Source organism: Osmerus eperlanus, chromosome 12 (assembly GCF_963692335.1).
Source record: "Osmerus eperlanus chromosome 12, fOsmEpe2.1, whole genome shotgun sequence".
Lineage (NCBI taxonomy): Eukaryota > Metazoa > Chordata > Actinopteri > Osmeriformes > Osmeridae > Osmerus > Osmerus eperlanus.
The window spans coordinates 1473778-1491857 of NC_085029.1; the positions used below are offsets into that span (position 1 = coordinate 1473778).

Here is an 18080-nt window from a genome sequence, read left to right on the forward strand (position 1 = left end):
TAGTCAGACTCATCTCCACCAGAGATGAGCCCAATGAGGGTGTTGTTGTCCGTAAAGAGTTCGAAGTGCAGCTGTTTGTGTACAGGGAGAAGAGCAGAGGGCTATAGTGTGGGAAGGGGTTGTCCAGGACAGTCCAATTGACTTTCAAATTGACAGTAGAACTCATTCAGGTCGTTGGCCAGGCGAGAGTCATTAACGGTGTGGGGGGCTCTGGGCTTGTAGTTGGTGATCTGCCTGAGCCCTCTCCAGACAGAAGCAGAGTCGTTAGCAGAGAACTGGTGTTTTAGTCTCTCTGAGTACAGTCGTTTAGCCTCTCTCACTTCCTTGTTAAACCTGTACTTCGACTCCTTGAAACTGTATCTGTCCCCACTCCTAAACCTGGCCTCTTTGTCCAGCCTCAGCCTTCTGAGTTTAGCTGTAAACCAGGGTTTGTCATTGTTGTAGCTCACCCTGGTGCGTGTTGGTATACAGCAGTCCTCACAGAAGCTGATGTATGATGTCACAGTCAGTGAGCTCATCCAGACTATTGGTAGCAGTCGTGAACATGTCCCAGTCAGTACAGTCCAAGCACGCCCGCAGATCCTCCATAGCCTCACTGGTCCACTGTTTTGATGTCCTCACAGCAGGCATACAGCGCTTTAGCTTCTGTCTGTATGAAGGAATCAGGTGGACCATGGCATGGTCAGAGTGACCCAGTGCTACAGTCTGCGATACTGCAAAATTTGGTATCCATCCGATACTAAGTAAATACAGGGCCAGTGTTGCCAATACCAATACCGATACTACGGGCAAATACGGGCAAAGTGAGCTTGAACGAAGTGAGAAGAGCGGTGTTTGCACAACCACTAGGATGTAAAGGGAGTTGTGTACTGAATGTAGAAGAGAAATTGAAACTGAAGTATTGATCTCATCACGCGAGTATCGATCAATACTGATACCAACGTTGGTATGGATACTATCGATACTTTAGATCGATCCGCCCACCCATACTCAATATCTGTTCGGCGAACACACGTTGTGCCTGCTTGGCGCTGGGCTGCGGAGGCATGTATACGCCTGCCAGGATGAATGACGCGAACTCGCGTGGCGAGTAAAAAGGTTTGCAGTCAGAGCCGTCGCAGGGGGACGTCCAACCCAATCACGTTCAACCCACACGGGGACTGTCCATAATTCCGACAGCTATATAGTCATATACTGCTCGCGCGTGTGTGTGCGTGTTCTTGCGGACCCACCCCATTTCTGCAAGACTCAGCAACCGACTCATGTTTGCGAAATCGGTCGAGCTCTCTTGTAGCTGACATTGTTTCTCCCGGTCTTCTCCTTCTTCCTCCTCGCACTCACCCTGTGGCGTAACGTAAATCTTGAATCTTGTACGGTAATTTCATTTTAGAGCACATCGAGTCAAGAACAGAAATAAAAAAATATTGAAAGTAGAAAAAATAAAATAACAGGCAGTCAGGCGTGAGGCCCCCAGTGGCGCGAGGCCCTGTGCGGTCGCACTGTTGGTACAACCCATGCAACATTTCTGTTTGCAGTTAATAAAAAATGATTCCAGATCAGGAAAACAGGGGCCCGTTCTCCGTATGTCGCTTATTACATCCGAGATTAAATGACACATCCAAGATAACATCATCGTTCTAATCATGATCTGGCTAATTCGGTTCTTCCAACACCCTTGTTGTTACGATTAGTATAGCTGGATTGAGTTATGTGTTGGTCTAAAAGGGGGTATGTAACGATAGTAGAAACCTTGATCAGCAACGCTGCTATTGACTGCTCACCATGGCCAAAAAGAGCGCCCCGTGTTTTCCGCAACAGAACCAAACAGAGCAAGAGCTTGCTCGAAGGTTACTCCAAATTGGAAGATTTAATCAAAACAGCAGGGAACACCTTTAAAGTCTGCGGAGAGGGAGAGGGCTGGCAAAAATTAGCAGACAAATTAAATGTAGTGACCACCTTAGATGTTTTATCGCTTATTACAGTAAGCTAGGCCTATTTGTCTTTGTATTTTCATATTTTCATAATTACTTTGTTTATCATCTAATTAATGATGTAAATGACACCCTCACGAGAAAACCAGGCCATCTCTCAGAAAGTATAGTAGCCTGTCTCGCTGTGCTAATTGGATCTGTCTATCATGCAATGTGCGATTAATATTGTAGCGTGCGGGGGAAACAGACAGGACTCAGGACACAAGAGGCAGAGACCATGTTGTCAGTTTGATAGCTCAAGAGCCCAGATATATCTCCTTGTGCGGACACGCCAGCTACCCCGGGGTTGAGATAAACCAGGTTGGTGAAACCCGTTCAGAACCAAACCCAACTGTCTGCCTACCCGGTCAGGTCCAAAAGCCCGCGTACGTTAACCCTCCCCTTTCTATGAGGCCGTGAGGGACATTATTCAGAATACCCTCTCACACACACAACTGAAATGCTCTCACACACACTACTGAAAAGTTCTCACACACACTACTGAAATGCTCTCACACACACTACTGAAAAGCTCTCACACACGCTACTGAAAAGCTCTCACACACATATGAAAAGCTCTCATACACACATAAGAAAAGCTCTCACACACACATATGAAAAGCTCTCATACACACATATGAAAATTTCAGTTAAAACGGAAGGTGTTTCAGTTAAAACGGAAGGTATTTCAGTTGAAACGGAAGGTGTTTCAGTGAAAACGGAAGGTGTTTCAGTTGAAACGGAAGGTGTTTCAGATGAAACGGAAGGTGCCTCAGATGAAACGGAAGGTGCACAAGGATGTCAGCTTAACCATGTGCTCAACAGCCCTCAAGCAATTTAGCCAAAGCAACGGCGTTACTCAACATATTGGCCTCAGCGGAGACAATCAGACCACTGTCTAACGCCTGGGACACACTGGCTGCGAAGCGCCTGGAAGCGCCGCGCAGCGCCACGATTGGCTACGACTGAGCAAAAGCTGTTCACCCCAGCGCGCATTTCTCCGTGCCGGTCACCAAGCTTTTCAGCTACTCTAGGGAGTCAGGTGGCTGAGCGGTTAGGGAGTCGGGCTAGTAATCTGAAGGTTACCGGTTCGATTCCTGGCTGTGCAAAATGACGTTGTGTCCTTGGGCAAGGCACTTCACCCTGCTTGCCTCGGGGGGAATGTCCCTGTACTTACTGTAAGTCGCTCTGGATAAGGGTGTCTGCTAAATGACTAAATGTACTCTGAGCTTTCCTTTACGCTGACATGGTACATAAACATGGCATTGGCTATATCCCAGCATTGATCCTTATCTAGCCTACGTTGTTCTTGTAAAATTGTTGCTGGGGGTCATACAACTCCCTGTGCTTTTCAACTTCGAGAAATAATTTGATGTCGTCCATCTCCTTGAACTTTTCGCTGATTTTAGAAATCGACTTGGGGGTTCTCTCTCGGTAGGCTGTGTCTGAACGCGCGTGTGTTGTGTGCAACGCGTGACAACTCGTTTCTCTCAAACAAACAAAACAACTACGTGCATGCCAGCTCAACAGATCAATCCATTTATTTTCATTCGTTTTCATCACGATAACCACATGTAAAGGCCGTTCGTTACCAACATTGTGTAGTTAGGTTTAATATAGGGTGACCAGACGTCCTCTTTTACCCGGACATGTCCTCTTTTTGAGACCTAAAAAATGCGTCCGGCAGGGATTCCAAAATTGTCTGGGATTTTGCCTTGTCGGATATTTGTGTTTCTCTGGGTCTTTCACAAACTATTAGGCCCTTACAAGTTTTGGAAAGTGTATCCGACGAAACGAAGTGTCCTCTTTTTCGCAAAATCAAATCTGGTCACCCTATTTAATATAGGGTGAATATTGGTAAAGTACCTAGGGTACGTAGGCCTCCAAAGTAATATAAAAAATATATATAAAGTCTACAACTTTGTTGTATAAAGTCTACAAATGTTCACCTTAGTCTACAATTAATGTATGGTGGCTATGGTGTATGGTGGCCGACCTGGATGGCCAGTCAAGATTGTTGGGGGTATCAAATTGGTCACATCACTGGATCCCTGTCTGGCCTCATGTTCATAAAGCAAGTTGCGAAAGCATCTATACAATGATCCTAGTAGATTACTCACATCACTATCATCATGATCATATCTGGACACAGCAAGAAATGCAGATAGAGTTTGTGTATGATCACCAAGCTCTCTATAAAGCCTCTCCTGACCGAAATTGTTGGACTCCTCACTTTGCAATGACTCAATACATTGCAGAGCACTAGTAAAAAAACTTACAATATCCTCTTCATTGCCTCTCATCTCAAAAAATAAAGTTTGGACGTGAAAAACAAAGAGGATCATCTGAACATGCATTGTGGTTGAAGTACTACTTCAAATCCAGTAAAAGCACATGCACTTCCTGGTGTGGACTTCCTGTTTCCTTCAGTTGAAAGGAAGGCCTTCCTTTTTAATTGTAATGCTCGTATTCACCACTGAACTGTTATATTCCACAATATTATGCAAGAGCATTTCAGTTGTGTATATGAGCAAATTTCACTAGTATGTGTGAGAGATTTTCAGTAGTGTGTGTGTGAGAGCATTTCAGTAGTGTGTGTGAGAGCATTTCAGTAGTGTGTGAGAGCATTTCAGTAGTGTGTGTGAGCGTATAGCTTTTCAGTAGTGTGTGTGAGAGCTTTTCATATGTGTGTGTGAGAGCTTTTCATATGTGTGTGTGAGAGCTTTTCATATGTGTGTGTGAGAGCTTTTCAGTAGTGTGTGAGAGCTTTTCATATGTGTGTGTGAGAGCTTTTCAGTAGTGTGTGAGAGCTTTTCAGTAGTGTGTGAGAGCTTTTCAGTAGTGTGTGTGAGAGCATTTCAGTAATGTGTGTGAGAGCTTTCAGTAGTGTGTGTGAGAGCATTTCAGTAGTGTGTGTGAGAGCATTTCAGTAGTGTGTGTGAGAGCATTTCAGTAGTGTGTGTGCAGTGGCGCCTTAATGCACGGGCTTACCTGGGCTTAAGCCCGGGGCCTCGACCAATAAGGGGCCTCTTAATAATAATACAAAATAATAATGATGATAAACGTCCGTATTCGCGGTGTCATTACTCTGCTCTACAGTGGCATCTGGTGGTGTATGTGGAGGGAGGGGAGCACCCCCCCCCCTCCCCCTTATCTAAACAAAATGTAACAAAATGTAACAAAAACTAGAGAGGGTACAATTTGTAGGGTGTGCTTGCTTGCGTCGGTTGCAGATGGGTCCATTTAATATGAAACAAGCTGAACCCCCTTTGAGACAAGCTATTCTAACAACGTTGTCACCGGCAGTATTTTTCAGATGGAATCGCGATTCAAACGGTACCATCTGCTAACTGAAAATATGCCCTCAAACGCGACTTTTTGGTCTCAGTCTAGAGCCCTGCGTGGAGAAGCTGAATTGTGCTACGAGCAAGCTAGCCTAGCTGCTGTTGCTAGCCAAACTTCACTGAGGGGATTGTTTGAATGCGCCAGAAATTAAAGTTTCTTTTGACATAAAGTTTAGGCTGTGGCATTGAATACAGCGACGCACCACACAAGCTTGAGTTTAAATACATAATTTATTGTGACATTACTTACTGTACATGCACGTCTTGAATTGCTTAAATGTATAATGCTGCTAGTACACCACGGCACGATACGATACTTGCTGTGCAACAGCAATGCACGTTGTATCCATGCGTCATTGCTAACGTGTGCTGACGTTGTGACGTAAGCTAGCACTGAGTTCCCTTCGTTGACACAAGGCACTTTTTACCACAACAACTGAATTTCAGCCTAAACCGTGCAACGGAATGTAAATAACAATACAAGCACTCGTGCGATTGTGCGATTAGCGTGTGGGGGGCCTCAAAAAATGAAAAACAAAGTCCATAGCCCAGGGGCCTCAAGTGCTATTAAGACGCCCCTGTGTGTGTGAGAGCTTTTCAGTAGTGTGTGTGAGAGCTGTGTGTGAGAGCATTTCAGTAGTGTGTGTGTGAGCGTATAGCTTTTCAGTAGTGTGTGTGAGAGCTTTTCAGTAGTGTGTGTGAGAGCTTTTCAGTAGTGTCTGTGAAAGCATTTCAGTTGTGTGTGTGAGAGGGTATTCTGAATAATGTCCCTCACTGCCCCTCATACCTTTCAACCTTTCCACCAATACCCAAACCAGGCTAGACATCTCCCCCAATTAACCAATAACACTCGAACTTGTGTAAACCAAACCCCCCCCCCCCAAGTCTATTCCTCAGTCCCACCCCCCAAGGTTCTACCCCCCAGCATTACAATATTAAATTCTGCTAATTATTTTTGCACCTTCTGAGAAAGGTTGTTGTCGTAAAAACCTCTGCTTGTAAAGCCGCAATCAAATCTTGTTTACATAAAATAAGCCTGCTCCAGAGCAGGTTTAAGCGTACGGACCTGTTGCTATGACAGTCCAGGATGAGCTTCGAAGAACGAACAATCCAATATCATGACAAATAGTCAACAATCAAATCCAGCTAACTGAGTTAGCGACGTACGGAGAACGGGCCCCAGTGCTGCAGAATCACTGTCCCATATTCACACCAGCCACTGTTAATGTAAAAACAAGTACCACCGCCTTTCGATTTGCCGGAGAGCACTGCCCAGACAGCATTTACATCTGTGCCAGATCCGTTTTCTAATCAGCAGATTCGCGCAGCAGTCACACTCACTATGCAGATCTGCACCGAATTTGCGCCAGACGTCTGTAGCAATTCTGACTGTGACATTCCGTCCGGTGGGTGCGGCGCTGATCCGGGGCACACCAGACGCGCCACAATCATACCTGCAAATTTGTCACTTTTCGGTGAAAATAGCCGTTTTGAATGAAAAAAATGTCATCCACGTGAATCGTGTAGATCCGAAGAGTTTTTATTTGTGGGGGGGGGGGGGGGGGGGGGTACAATTTCCCATAAACGGGAGTTTCAAAAACCTACTGCGGTCGTCTTCACAATAAAGCATATTTGGTGATACGTCAGGCGAGTCATTTGGCCAATCACGATCAAGTGAACTGCAGCGTCTTCTTTGAAAAGACCGCGAATATATTCAACTTTTCAGCTACCACGAACAGGCAGAGCCCCTTTATGGAGAAATTATCTGGCGCTACTTCAATGGACACTGACATTAGTTTTGAGGTAAGTGCTGTTATCTGCCAAGTGCCAAAAATATAATTGTTTTCTCTAACGTTGTTGTTAAGATGTTTAACGTTAATGTTATAATGGAAAGCAAGCTTATCGGCTAGTCAGCTTGTCGGCTAATCAGCTTGTCAGCTAACGTAAGATCAGCGAAACGTGTTGCAGTAGCCTACCTACAATGTTAGAGCTAGTTCAATGTGAAGGATTTTGGCAAGGCTATCTCCTCCACTGCATTAGTATTGTTATCTGATTTTTAATCTATATCTTGTCGTAAGATATGAGCGAAATGAAAACGAACACGTAATGAAACAAGACCAATTGGTGTCTGGTTTAATGAGTGATCGAAACACCTGCTCTGGCGTTTAACGTTGATTTAATGTAGTCGGAGTTAGCCTTAACAAACTTTTATGATCATGAAAAAGTAGCCCTGGTCCAGCACATAAAATATTGACAATATTGACCAGAATGAGCAAGCTTAAAGAGAAGGATTCAATTTATATAGCACACTCAGGGCTGAGGTGCAAATGGAGCTGGGCCTGGCTAAAGATCGAGGTCAAGACCGATGTGAAGGGAGTTCAGCACAGCTTCCCACTGTCACAGTATTTTGTAAAAATTTACAAAGCGGGGTATGCAAAATGCAGCCTTTGCAGCAAAGAAATAAACTACAGCAACAAGGGCTCTCAGGCTCTTTTGGCACACTGCCAAACAGAGGTGCACCGCCAAAAAGTGTGCACTGTGCTTCCAGTCCCAAGTCAAAATGCTCCCAAGGCAGGGCCTGAAGCCATGAGAGCGCGAGTTAGGTTGCCTGTACCCACATGTCATCGGGTTGCTAATGCAGAGGTGTGTAGTATAGATTAAATAGGCTTGTAGTTTTCTCCGTCACTAAATCATAACTACTATTTCACTGTTACTTGATGTTTGCCAGTAGGCTATTGTCAGGCTACATAGAAGCAGGCTACATTACCAGCACAATTTGTATGTACTGTACATGGTTTTTAGTCAATTGTACTAGCGTCACTGTGTCCAATCCCGACCGGTTTTTAGCTAACATTCTGAGAAAATGCCACTTCAAATATTGATAAAAATAATCGTATCACGTTTTCATCTGATTTACTGATTTCACGTTAAGCTTTAACTTCTTACCTTTCGAGCTAAATATTGTTTAAAAATTTTGAGTTAGCTTAGCCTTTACTAGAGCTGGTCAAAAGACGCTGGCGCCGGTAAATTAGCCTTGCGCTACCCTTGTCCAAACCCGACCGCACTTCTAAACACTGGCCGCTGCTGTTTTTCTGGGGATATTAACTTGATCCAGGGTCACCAAACTGACCAATGCTGTCAACATATCCGGGGACATAGTTATGTCCTCCACAATAAGATATCACGCTTCAACATCTCCAAACTATGCGATAAAATCTCAATTTGACTGTATACCACCACCTGCTGGATGTTTTGTTGAACTCTTCTCAAAGTTTGATAGCCCCCATCCCTTCCTCCCCTCGACTACAGATCACGTCACACATGATCGTGTATTTTCATTGGCAAGACAAAGTAGTGTTAAGCTAGCATTGAAATACACTCATATGCTAACCCATAGTAGCAGTACGATGACAACAAAGACACACTTGTCAGAGTAAATATCGTCGCCCAAGCGTCGCCCGAGTGTCGCCGAGTGGTCTTTCGGCCAAAGTAACTTTCCTATATTATTTAGACATGTAAACGTCCATATATGTTCATGAAATTTTACACGTAGATTGTTTGGTATGCCTAAAATAATACTACTTACACTTTGCTGCCGATAGCAAAAGAAAATGCTGGCAAAAAGACCGGAAACTGAGTGTCCAAACCCCGTTCGGGTTTGGACAATAGTAGTTTACAGCGGTCGGGATTGGACACAGTGACGTTAGAGTTGAACTAGACTCAATAACCCAGGCATAGGGTTATAATAAAAGGCAGGACATTTGCAAAAGTTTTACTTATGAAAATCTAATAATGTTTTCTTTGTCTAGGCGATGGTCCTTGCTACTCTCGCTGAACATTCTCTTCCTTTTACATTTGCACCAGTGATGGTGAAGCTGGCCCAAACACTGGCTAGACAAAGTAGCTCTGAGTGGGTTACATTTATTCATTTAGCAGACGCTTTTATCCAAAGCGACTTCCAAGAGAGAGCTTTACAAAGTGCATAGGTCACTGATAATAACAACAAGATAGCCCCAAAAACATTGCGGGTAGCCAAAACATGAAGCACATATTGTGAACAACCAAAATAAGTTCCAAAGGGAAGAACCACAAGAGCATGTAGTTAAACAAGTTACAATTAAACAACATGAATCGCTATATGTGCAAGTGTACCTGTAGAAAAGCAAGCAACAGTAAAAAAAATTCAACAATTTAAATCAGTTACCCCTAACCAACAAAAGCAGCAAGACTCTAAGCAAGAGTCATTGTGATCCTTGAGGAAACTAACATGGGGTCCAGCAAACCATTCCTAAGTACCGTTGTACTCCCGGAACAAGTGCGTCTTGAGCCTTTTCTTGAAGGTGGAGAGACAGTCAGTGTCTCTGATGGAGGTGGGGAGTTGATTCCACCACTGGGGGGCCAGACAGGAGAAGAGCTTGTGTTGGGACCGGGCGGTCTTGAGCGGTGGGACCACCAGGCGGTTGTCTGAAGAAGACCGTAGGTGACGGGTGGGGGTGTAAGGCTGCAGGAGAGACTTGATGTAGACGGGTGCAGTCCCGTTCACTGCTCGGAAGGTCAGTACCAGGGTCTTGAATCTGATGTGGGCCATGATAGGTAGCCAGTGGAGAGAGATGAGGAGCGGGGTAACATGGGAGCGTCTGGGTAGATTGTAGACCAGGCGGGCCGCTGCGTTCTGAATCCTCTGAAGAGGGCGGGTTGCACATGCTGGGAGAGCAGCGAGTTGCAGTAGTCCAACTTGGAGAGGACAAGTGCTTGGACTAGCAGCTGGGTGGAGTGCTCAGACAGGTATCTCCTGATCTTCCGGATGTTGTAGAGGGTGAATCTACACGACCGGGAGACTGCAGCAATGTGGGCCGTGAGGGAGAGCTCGTCGTCCATGGTAACCCCAAGGTTCCTGGCAGAGGATGAAGGGTTCACCGTCGCAGATCCCAGGGTGATTGAGAGATCGTGGGAGATGGAGGGTTTAGCCGGGATGATGAGAAGTTCTGTTTTGGCGAGGTTCAGCTGGAGGTGGTGCTCGGCCATCCAGGCGGAGATGTCTGTGAGGCAGGCCTCAATCCTAGCTGAGATCCCCGGATCGTTCGGGGGGAACGACAGGTACAGCTGTGTGTCGTCAGCGTAGCAGTGGTAGGAGAAGCCATGGGAGGTGATGATTGGTCCAAGTGAGGTGGTGTACAGAGAGACGAGGAGGGGTCCAAGGACGGAGCCCTGTGGGACACCAGTGGAGACCTGGTAGGATCTTCCCGACAGGTAGGATGAGATCCACTGGAGTGCAGTGCCAGTGATGCCCATCTCAGAAAGTCTGGAGAGCAGGATCTGGTGGTTAACCGTATCAAACGCTGCAGAAAGGTCCATCAGAATGATGACGGATGACCTGGAAGCCGCTCTGGCAGACTGGAGGGCAGTGGTGACTGAAAGGAGGGCAGTCTCTGTGGAGTGGCCAGTCTTGAAGCCCGATTGGTTGGGCAGGTTGTTCTGAGAGAGAATGTTTGACAGTTGGTTAGATACAGCACGCTCAATTGTTTTTGAAAAGAAGGGTAACAGTGATACTGGTCTGTAGTTCTGGAGGACGGCAGGGTTAAGGGGAGGGTTTTTTGAGTAGAGGGGTAACTCTAGCCTGTTTGAAGGCAGAGGGGAAGGTGCCGGAGGTAAGAGAGGAGTTTAGGACATGGAGAAGAAAAGTTATGATGGAGGGGGAGATGGTTTGAAAGAGAGGGGATAGGGGGGGACCATATTAAGCAAATTACTAGAACTGCATTTTTCCATCTACGTAATATTGCCAAAATACGAAAATTTCTCTCAAAGGATGATGCCGAAAAACTAATACATGCATTTGTTACGTCCCGATTGGACTATTGCAATGTGTTGTTCTCTGGCCTCCCAATTACCCACCTAAAAAATTTACAGCGGGTGCAAAATGCTGCTGCTAGACTATTGACCAGAACAAGAAAGTTTGATCACATAACATCTACTCTTGTCTCTCTACACTGGCTCCCTATCCAAGCCAGAGCTGACTTCAAAGTTCTACTACTAACCTACAAATCTCTGCATGGATTGGCACCACTGTACCTCTTCGGTCTCCTTGCACCCTATTGCCCCGCAAGGACACTTAGATCTCAAGATGCCGGCTATCTGGTGGTTCCCAAAATTAAGAAAAAAACAGCTGGAGGTAGGGCGTTCTCATATAGAGCGCCTCTTCTCTGGAATAAACTACCCGTCTCAATTAGGGAGTCTGATACTGTTTCGACGTTTAAAATTAGGTTAAAAACGTTATTGTTTAGTCAATTCTACGACTGTTAAAGGTAAGTATGTTACTAGTTGGAGGCAACGGGGGACGGGTTGTTTCCATCCTTATTCTTTAAGTATAACTTATTTTAGAGTTCTCTTCCCCTGGAACAGATTTCATGTTCCAAATGAGGGGGGCTGTCGCTGTCTTGGTGTGTGGGGTTGCATCAAATTCCCCTTTTTTGCTCTGTTAAATTGCTGCACCAGTCCACACTTGACCGGTGGGGATCTCATTCTATTATGACTGTAACTGTTAGCTGCTCCTGGCATTCTCTAATCCCTGCTCTCCTCTCTCTGTCCCCCCCACACACATCCCTTGTGGTGTGGGGGGTTTGAGTTGTCAGCACCTGCCTGGTCGTCGGTCAGCCAACGCTGGACCTGGTCGCGAGTCTCCCGGTCCTGTCCTACATCTATAAAGTTGAATAATGGATTTTGGTGTTTTAAAAACCCATGGTGGACCGTTCCTCACGAATAACATCCGTAAGCCACGGGCAGGAGGAAGAAGATTGTGCAGGCCTGGTTGACAGGGGAAAGAGAGAGTCAAGTGATGCAGTTAAAGTGGTTAACAAGGTGTCGGTGGCAGTGTTAGTGGGGTGGGACGAGAACTCGTCAATGGGAGGGAGGGAGGATGTTACAATAGAGGAGAAATGGGAGGGGGATAGGGAGCGGAGGTTGCACCGGAAAGTTACAAGGGGAGGGGAGGTAGGAGGAGTTGGAGGGAGAGAGATAGAAATTACAGTTTAAAGGTGACATGCTGTTTTTGGATGCTTTTATATAGGCCTTAGTGGTCCCCTAATACTGTATCAGAAGTCTCTTTCCCGAAATTCAGCCTTGGTACAGATCATTTTTCACGTGACCTGCATAGGCTCTGTAGTGGTAGCTAGAGGAAACGAACGATTCGTTCATTTCCCGACTCGGTCTTTCTACGAGTCTTTGGATCATTTTTCACGTGACCTGCATAGGCTCTGTACTGGAGGAAACGAACGATTCGTTCATTTCCCGACTCGGTCTTTCTACGAGTCTTTGGATCCTTTTTTCACGTGACCCGCATTGTATTTTTTAGTAGAGGAAACAGTTTCCTCATTCCCTTTCGCGTTGCCGCTGTTTTAGTAAGACGTGCATGATATTCGCTCCAGTCATCATACTGACTGGTTTTGTTATTTTCACTTTACATTTAGTGCAGTGTAATTGTTTGCCGTGATAATTAAATGCTAGTGTGATAATAAATGACCAAATCATACAACTGTCATGATACATTATTTTAATGTATCATATTTTCACTCTTTTAAAATAGTATCTGCTGGTGCACATGTCATGCACTAACCTACATGAGAATATGATACGTGTTTGCAGTGGACCGATAGCCCCCCCCCCCCCCCCCCCCGTTGAAATGAACGAATGACTCGAAAAAAGATTCGTTCATTTTACTGAACGAGATTCAAAGAACCGAATCAGTAAAATGATCCGAACTTCCCATCACTAGCGAGTGGTACGTGACAGTAGCTAGTGGTACATGCCAGTGCCTCCACTGGCACGTGACAGTGGCTAGTGGTACGTGCCAGTGCCTCCACTGGTACGTGACAGTAGCTAGTGGTACGTGACAGCGCCTCTACTGGCACATGACAGTTACTGTTCTGTTGATAGTGGTAGCAAGTGTCTCGTGGCAGTTGCATTGGGTGTCTTGCAGCTTTTGTTTACTGTCGCGTACAAAGTAGTCGATTTAGACATTATGTTGCATATAGTGTAATGGTGTGACTAATGTAAAGCAGACTTTACATTAGAGGCACTGTCACGTACCACTTGCTCCACTGGCACATACCACTCGCTACAGTCAGTACAGTTTCGGTTCTAACCGCCTCTCTACAGTAGGCTAGCCTCAGGATAGCCTACCTTTGCAAGATAACTAAACTTATACTATATCTAAAATAATTTTGTAGATATAACAATGGATTTTGCCACTAAATGAGTGACTTGGCTTTATTTCTGGACATACTATCCACAACCGAAGTGGTTGCCACCCGTCCCTTAAAATACGGATTTGTCCCGTATTTGAGAATAAAATAGCGCGTCCCGTTTTGAATCAATTTTCAGAGTTATCTTCAACGCAGCATCCCATGCAAATCATCCCACCCGCATTCTGTGAAGACTTGTCCTATTCTACCCCTGATTGGGTAATACTCGCTGCCATCGTTGGTTTGATCGGTTTGTTTAAGGTTCACGGCCAATCAGAGTTAGAGGAGGGCGGGTCTCTTGGCGGAGAGTCGATTTGAAAGAATGCTCCAGATACCCCCCCCCCGCGTAATAAGAAGTACACTTATAAAAGTAAGTAGGCTTGACATGCTCCAATACTGCACACTACTACTTCTGGTCCACTGATGTTATCATGTTCATGATTTTCATGGAAGATCCTTTGCAAGTCTCCTGCATCATATATATTTTTTCCAATATACCTTTTTGAGTATCAAAGCATTTGTTTAATTTAAAGTTAATAAGTTATAGATCTGTTAATTTAATAAGTTAATAAAAAATATGGTTCACATCTCAAGTTCCTCCAAAAGCCTATTTTTTTGTGGTCTCACTGTCAAACTTTGTTGGACTATGTTTATGATCGTCATAGCTGTGTTCAGCCATGACGATATGACCACTTGAGTTGTGATATAGAGATAGACTGAGTGTATCTGTTCACACTGATTTCAATAGCAGATATATTTTTATAATGTCCATGTATCAATCTTAATATTTTTATGAAAACGTGTTTTAAGTTGTGATTTACCACCACTGGCACGTCATCGGGCCTGTGGTGGTAAATCACAACTGCCCGGTGGCAAGTTGAAAAGTTACGAAGTTAAAGGCATTAGCTTAGTTAGATAAGCAGGCGCCCGTTCTCCGTACATCGCTAACTCAGTTAGCTGGATTTGATTGTTGACGATTTGTTATTATCTTGGATTGTTCGGTTCTTCGAAGCTCATCCTGGACTTGCTGTAATAGCAACAGGTCCGTAAGCTTAAACCTGCTCGGGAGCAGGTTTATTTTATGTAAACATGATTAGATTGAGGCTTTACAAGCAGAGGTGATACAGGAAGTCTGTCACAGACATGTCTTGTCCGTTTTTACTACAGGAACCTGTTGCAGGAGGTGCAAGAATAATTAGCAGAATTTAACATGAAACCGAATTAATTGCTCATTGCGTGATAGATACTTTTTGAGAGGATAGCCTATTGTTCTTTTGTGAGGGTGTCATTTACATAATACATTTGTTGAAACCACATCATATGTCATTAAAGATGATAAATGAAAATATGAAAAAAAAAAAAAAACATAGGCCTAGCTTACTGTAATAAGCGATAAAACGCGTCTGCTACTTTTTGCCAGCCCTCTTTCTTGGATTTTGCAGACTTTGAGGTGTTCCCTGGCATTCTGATAAAATCTTCAAATTCGGAGTAACCTTCGAGCAAGCTGTTGCTCTGTTGGCTCTGTTGCGGAAAAAACAGGGCGCTCATTTTGGCCACGGTGAGCAGCCATAGACTTCTGTGAGCAGCCAATAGCAGCGTTGCTGATCAAGGTTTCTACTATCGATACATACCCCCTTTTAGACCAATGCATAACTCAATCCAGCTATACTAATCATAAACAACATGGGTGTTCGAAGAACCGAATTAGCGAGGTCATGATTAGAAAGATGAAGTCGTCTTGGATGTGTCATTTGATCTCGGATGTAATAAGCAACGTACGGAGAACGGGCCCCAGTTTGGAGTTCTATTGTTGTGTTCGTTTTGTTTTGATATGTGTAATGTTATGGTCTGTAGTTTAGATAATTTGAGTGTTCACCCTGATTGGGAATGTTGTCTAGTTAGATGACTATCCAAGCTGTCCAATGTTAAAGTTTTTTTGAGCAAACCAACAGTTGTGATCATTGTTTTGCTCAACGCTAGTCGGCGCTACGGAATCGTTGTCCCCGTTTAAAGTGCGGCCTACATTCCGGTGCGATCTGTACTCCGATTTACAAACACAAAGCTCCCATTCTGGTGGGGTGCGGCTTATAGAAAATGTGGCTTATTTTCCGAAAAATACGGTAGGCTAGCTAGGCCAAACCGTCCTCTTGTCTTAAAGTCAGCCCTTTGTCATGAACATTGTTAAGTATCTCATGCTTTGAACATGTTTCATTGAAATCAGTCAGGATAATAGTAACAAGTACCAAACTGTGGCATACTGTCTCCCTCTAAGTAATTGATAGGCAGTGCATTATCTAAAACACTTAGTTTCAACTAGTTTTATTTATGCAAATCAAGTAGATGTATGAAATCTGTCTGCTCTCTTAGGTGGATGCGTATGGATTTATTACTGAAGACCACAGTAAATACTCAAACTACTATTTTGAGAGACATAAGAAAACCAGCATAATTTTCTTCGTGAATCATGACTACAACCTGGAGATGAAAACCTGGAAAAGACTCCATGACGCCAAAATAATCATACTTTACCAAAGGAGAGAGGAATCTGGAAGAGGCACTGAAAAGTTAGTAACATCATTCTGATGCACCTATACTATGACTTGTCCAAGGGGAGGTTAGAGTCCTCTCCAGGGGTTAGAGTCCCTAAACTCGTTGTCCTTGTCCAAGGGGAGGTTAGAGTCCTCTCCAGGGGTTAGAGTCCCTAAACTCGTTGTCTTTATCCAAGGGGAGGTTAGAGTCCTCTCCAGGGGTTAGAGTCCCTAAACTCGTTGTCCTTGTCCAAGGGGAGGTTAGAGTCCTCTCCAGGGGTTAGAGTCCCTAAACTCGTTGTCCTTGTCCAAGGGGAGGTTAGAGTCCTCTCCAGGGGTTAGAGACCCTAAACTCGTTGTCCTTGTCCAAGGGGAGGTTAGAGTCCTCTCCAGGGGTTAGAGTCCCTAAACTCGTTGTCCTTGTCCAAGGGGAGGTTAGAGTCCTCTCCAGGGGTTAGAGACCCTAAACTCGTTGTCCTTGTCCAAGGGGAGGTTAGAGTCCTCTCCAGGGGTTAGAGTCCCTAAACTCGTTGTCCTTGTCCAAGGGGAGGTTAGAGTCCTCTCCAGGGGTTAGAGTCCCTAAACTCGTTGTCTTTGTCCAAGGGGAGGTTAGAGTCCTCTCCAGGGGTTAGAGACCCTAAACTCGTTGTCCTTGTCCAAGGGGAGGTTAGAGTCCTCTCCAGGGGTTAGAGTCCCTAAACTCGTTGTCCTTGTCCAAGGGGAGGTTAGAGTCCTCTCCAGGGGTTAGAGACCCTAAACTCGTTGTCCTTGTCCAAGGGGAGGTTAGAGTCCTCTCCAGGGGTTAGAGTCCCTAAACTCGTTGTCCTTGTCCAAGGGGAGGTTAGAGTCCTCTCCAGGGGTTAGAGTCCCTAAACTCGTTGTCTTTGTCCAAGGGGAGGTTAGAGTCCTCTCCAGGGGTTAGAGTCCCTAAACTCGTTCTCTTTGTCCAAGGGGAGGTTAGAGTCCTCTTGAAATGGTGGAAATTCAAGCGGCACTGTGTAGATCTGAGTAGTCAAGAGATGTGGGTTTATTACAATTTATTTTGCTTATACAGATCATGATTTAACAAAGTACTTTGTGATCAGTCATAACGAAGGAGGTGCTAGCCACACAGGTCGTTCGCCAGAGTGATACAGAACAACCCTAAAACCCTGCCTTATATAAACTTTAGATCAAATGGTTTTTCTGAACTCTGTTATTGGTCAGCACTGTTCAGTGACAGTTTGAAACAATACATCTCTGGTGACAGTTTGACTTCATATCAAGTTCCCACGGTTCTTTAATGTGGCCTCTCTCCCCAAACCAGTAGATAGTAAAACCACAGGAGTTCACCAGTCAAATGGTCAACTGTCCTTTGTGTGGGCACTTCAAACAAGTATTTGATTAACCCCACCCATTGCAACAGGAAGGGTCAGAGCAGCAGATCACAATAACAATACAGTTGAATCCACATTGTCTCCAGACCAGCTGTCTCTTCCCCCCAGGTGACAAGAACTCTTTCAGGTCACCCAGACTTCCCGTCTCTTAGACTTCACGTCTCCTAGTTATAAAACTGCAAATGGCATCTCTACCAAATGGGTTGAATCAACTGTCACTGTATTAAGCTTCTTCAGACTTCCCTTAAAACACATTCCTCATATAAAACACACATATTATAACTGTATTCCAAAATTTCCATGACACTCTCCAGGGGTTAGAGTCCCTAAACTCGTTGTCTTTGTCCAAGGGGAGGTTAGAGTCCTCTCCAGGGGTTAGAGTCCCTAAACTCGTTGTCTTTGTCCAAGGGGAGGTTAGTCTTCTCCAGGGGTTAGAGTCCCTAAACTCGTTGTCTTTGTCCAAGGGGAGGTTAGAGTCCTCTCCAAGGGTTAGAGTCCCTGAACACTGTCTATTTGTGTGGAGTCAGATTGAGTTGAATAAAAATAGAGAGGAGTGTGGTGTGTTTTTTCCTTTGACCAAGAAGTTAAAGAAATCCCGAGGAGAGATGGAGAAAGGTGGGGGCTA

The 18080-nt window shown here is 44.8% G+C and overlaps 1 protein-coding gene across 1 annotated transcript in view; it reads left to right on the plus strand.

Moving 5' to 3' along the window:
• Positions 1–18080, plus strand: part of LOC134031497 (alpha-N-acetylgalactosaminide alpha-2,6-sialyltransferase 1-like) — a 50510-nt gene that overhangs the window by 29633 nt on the left and 2797 nt on the right. The window contains exon 9 of the mRNA XM_062475142.1: positions 15919–16115. Coding sequence (XP_062331126.1) covers positions 15919–16115 — 197 coding nt within the window. The remainder of the gene's footprint in view (positions 1–15918; positions 16116–18080) is intronic.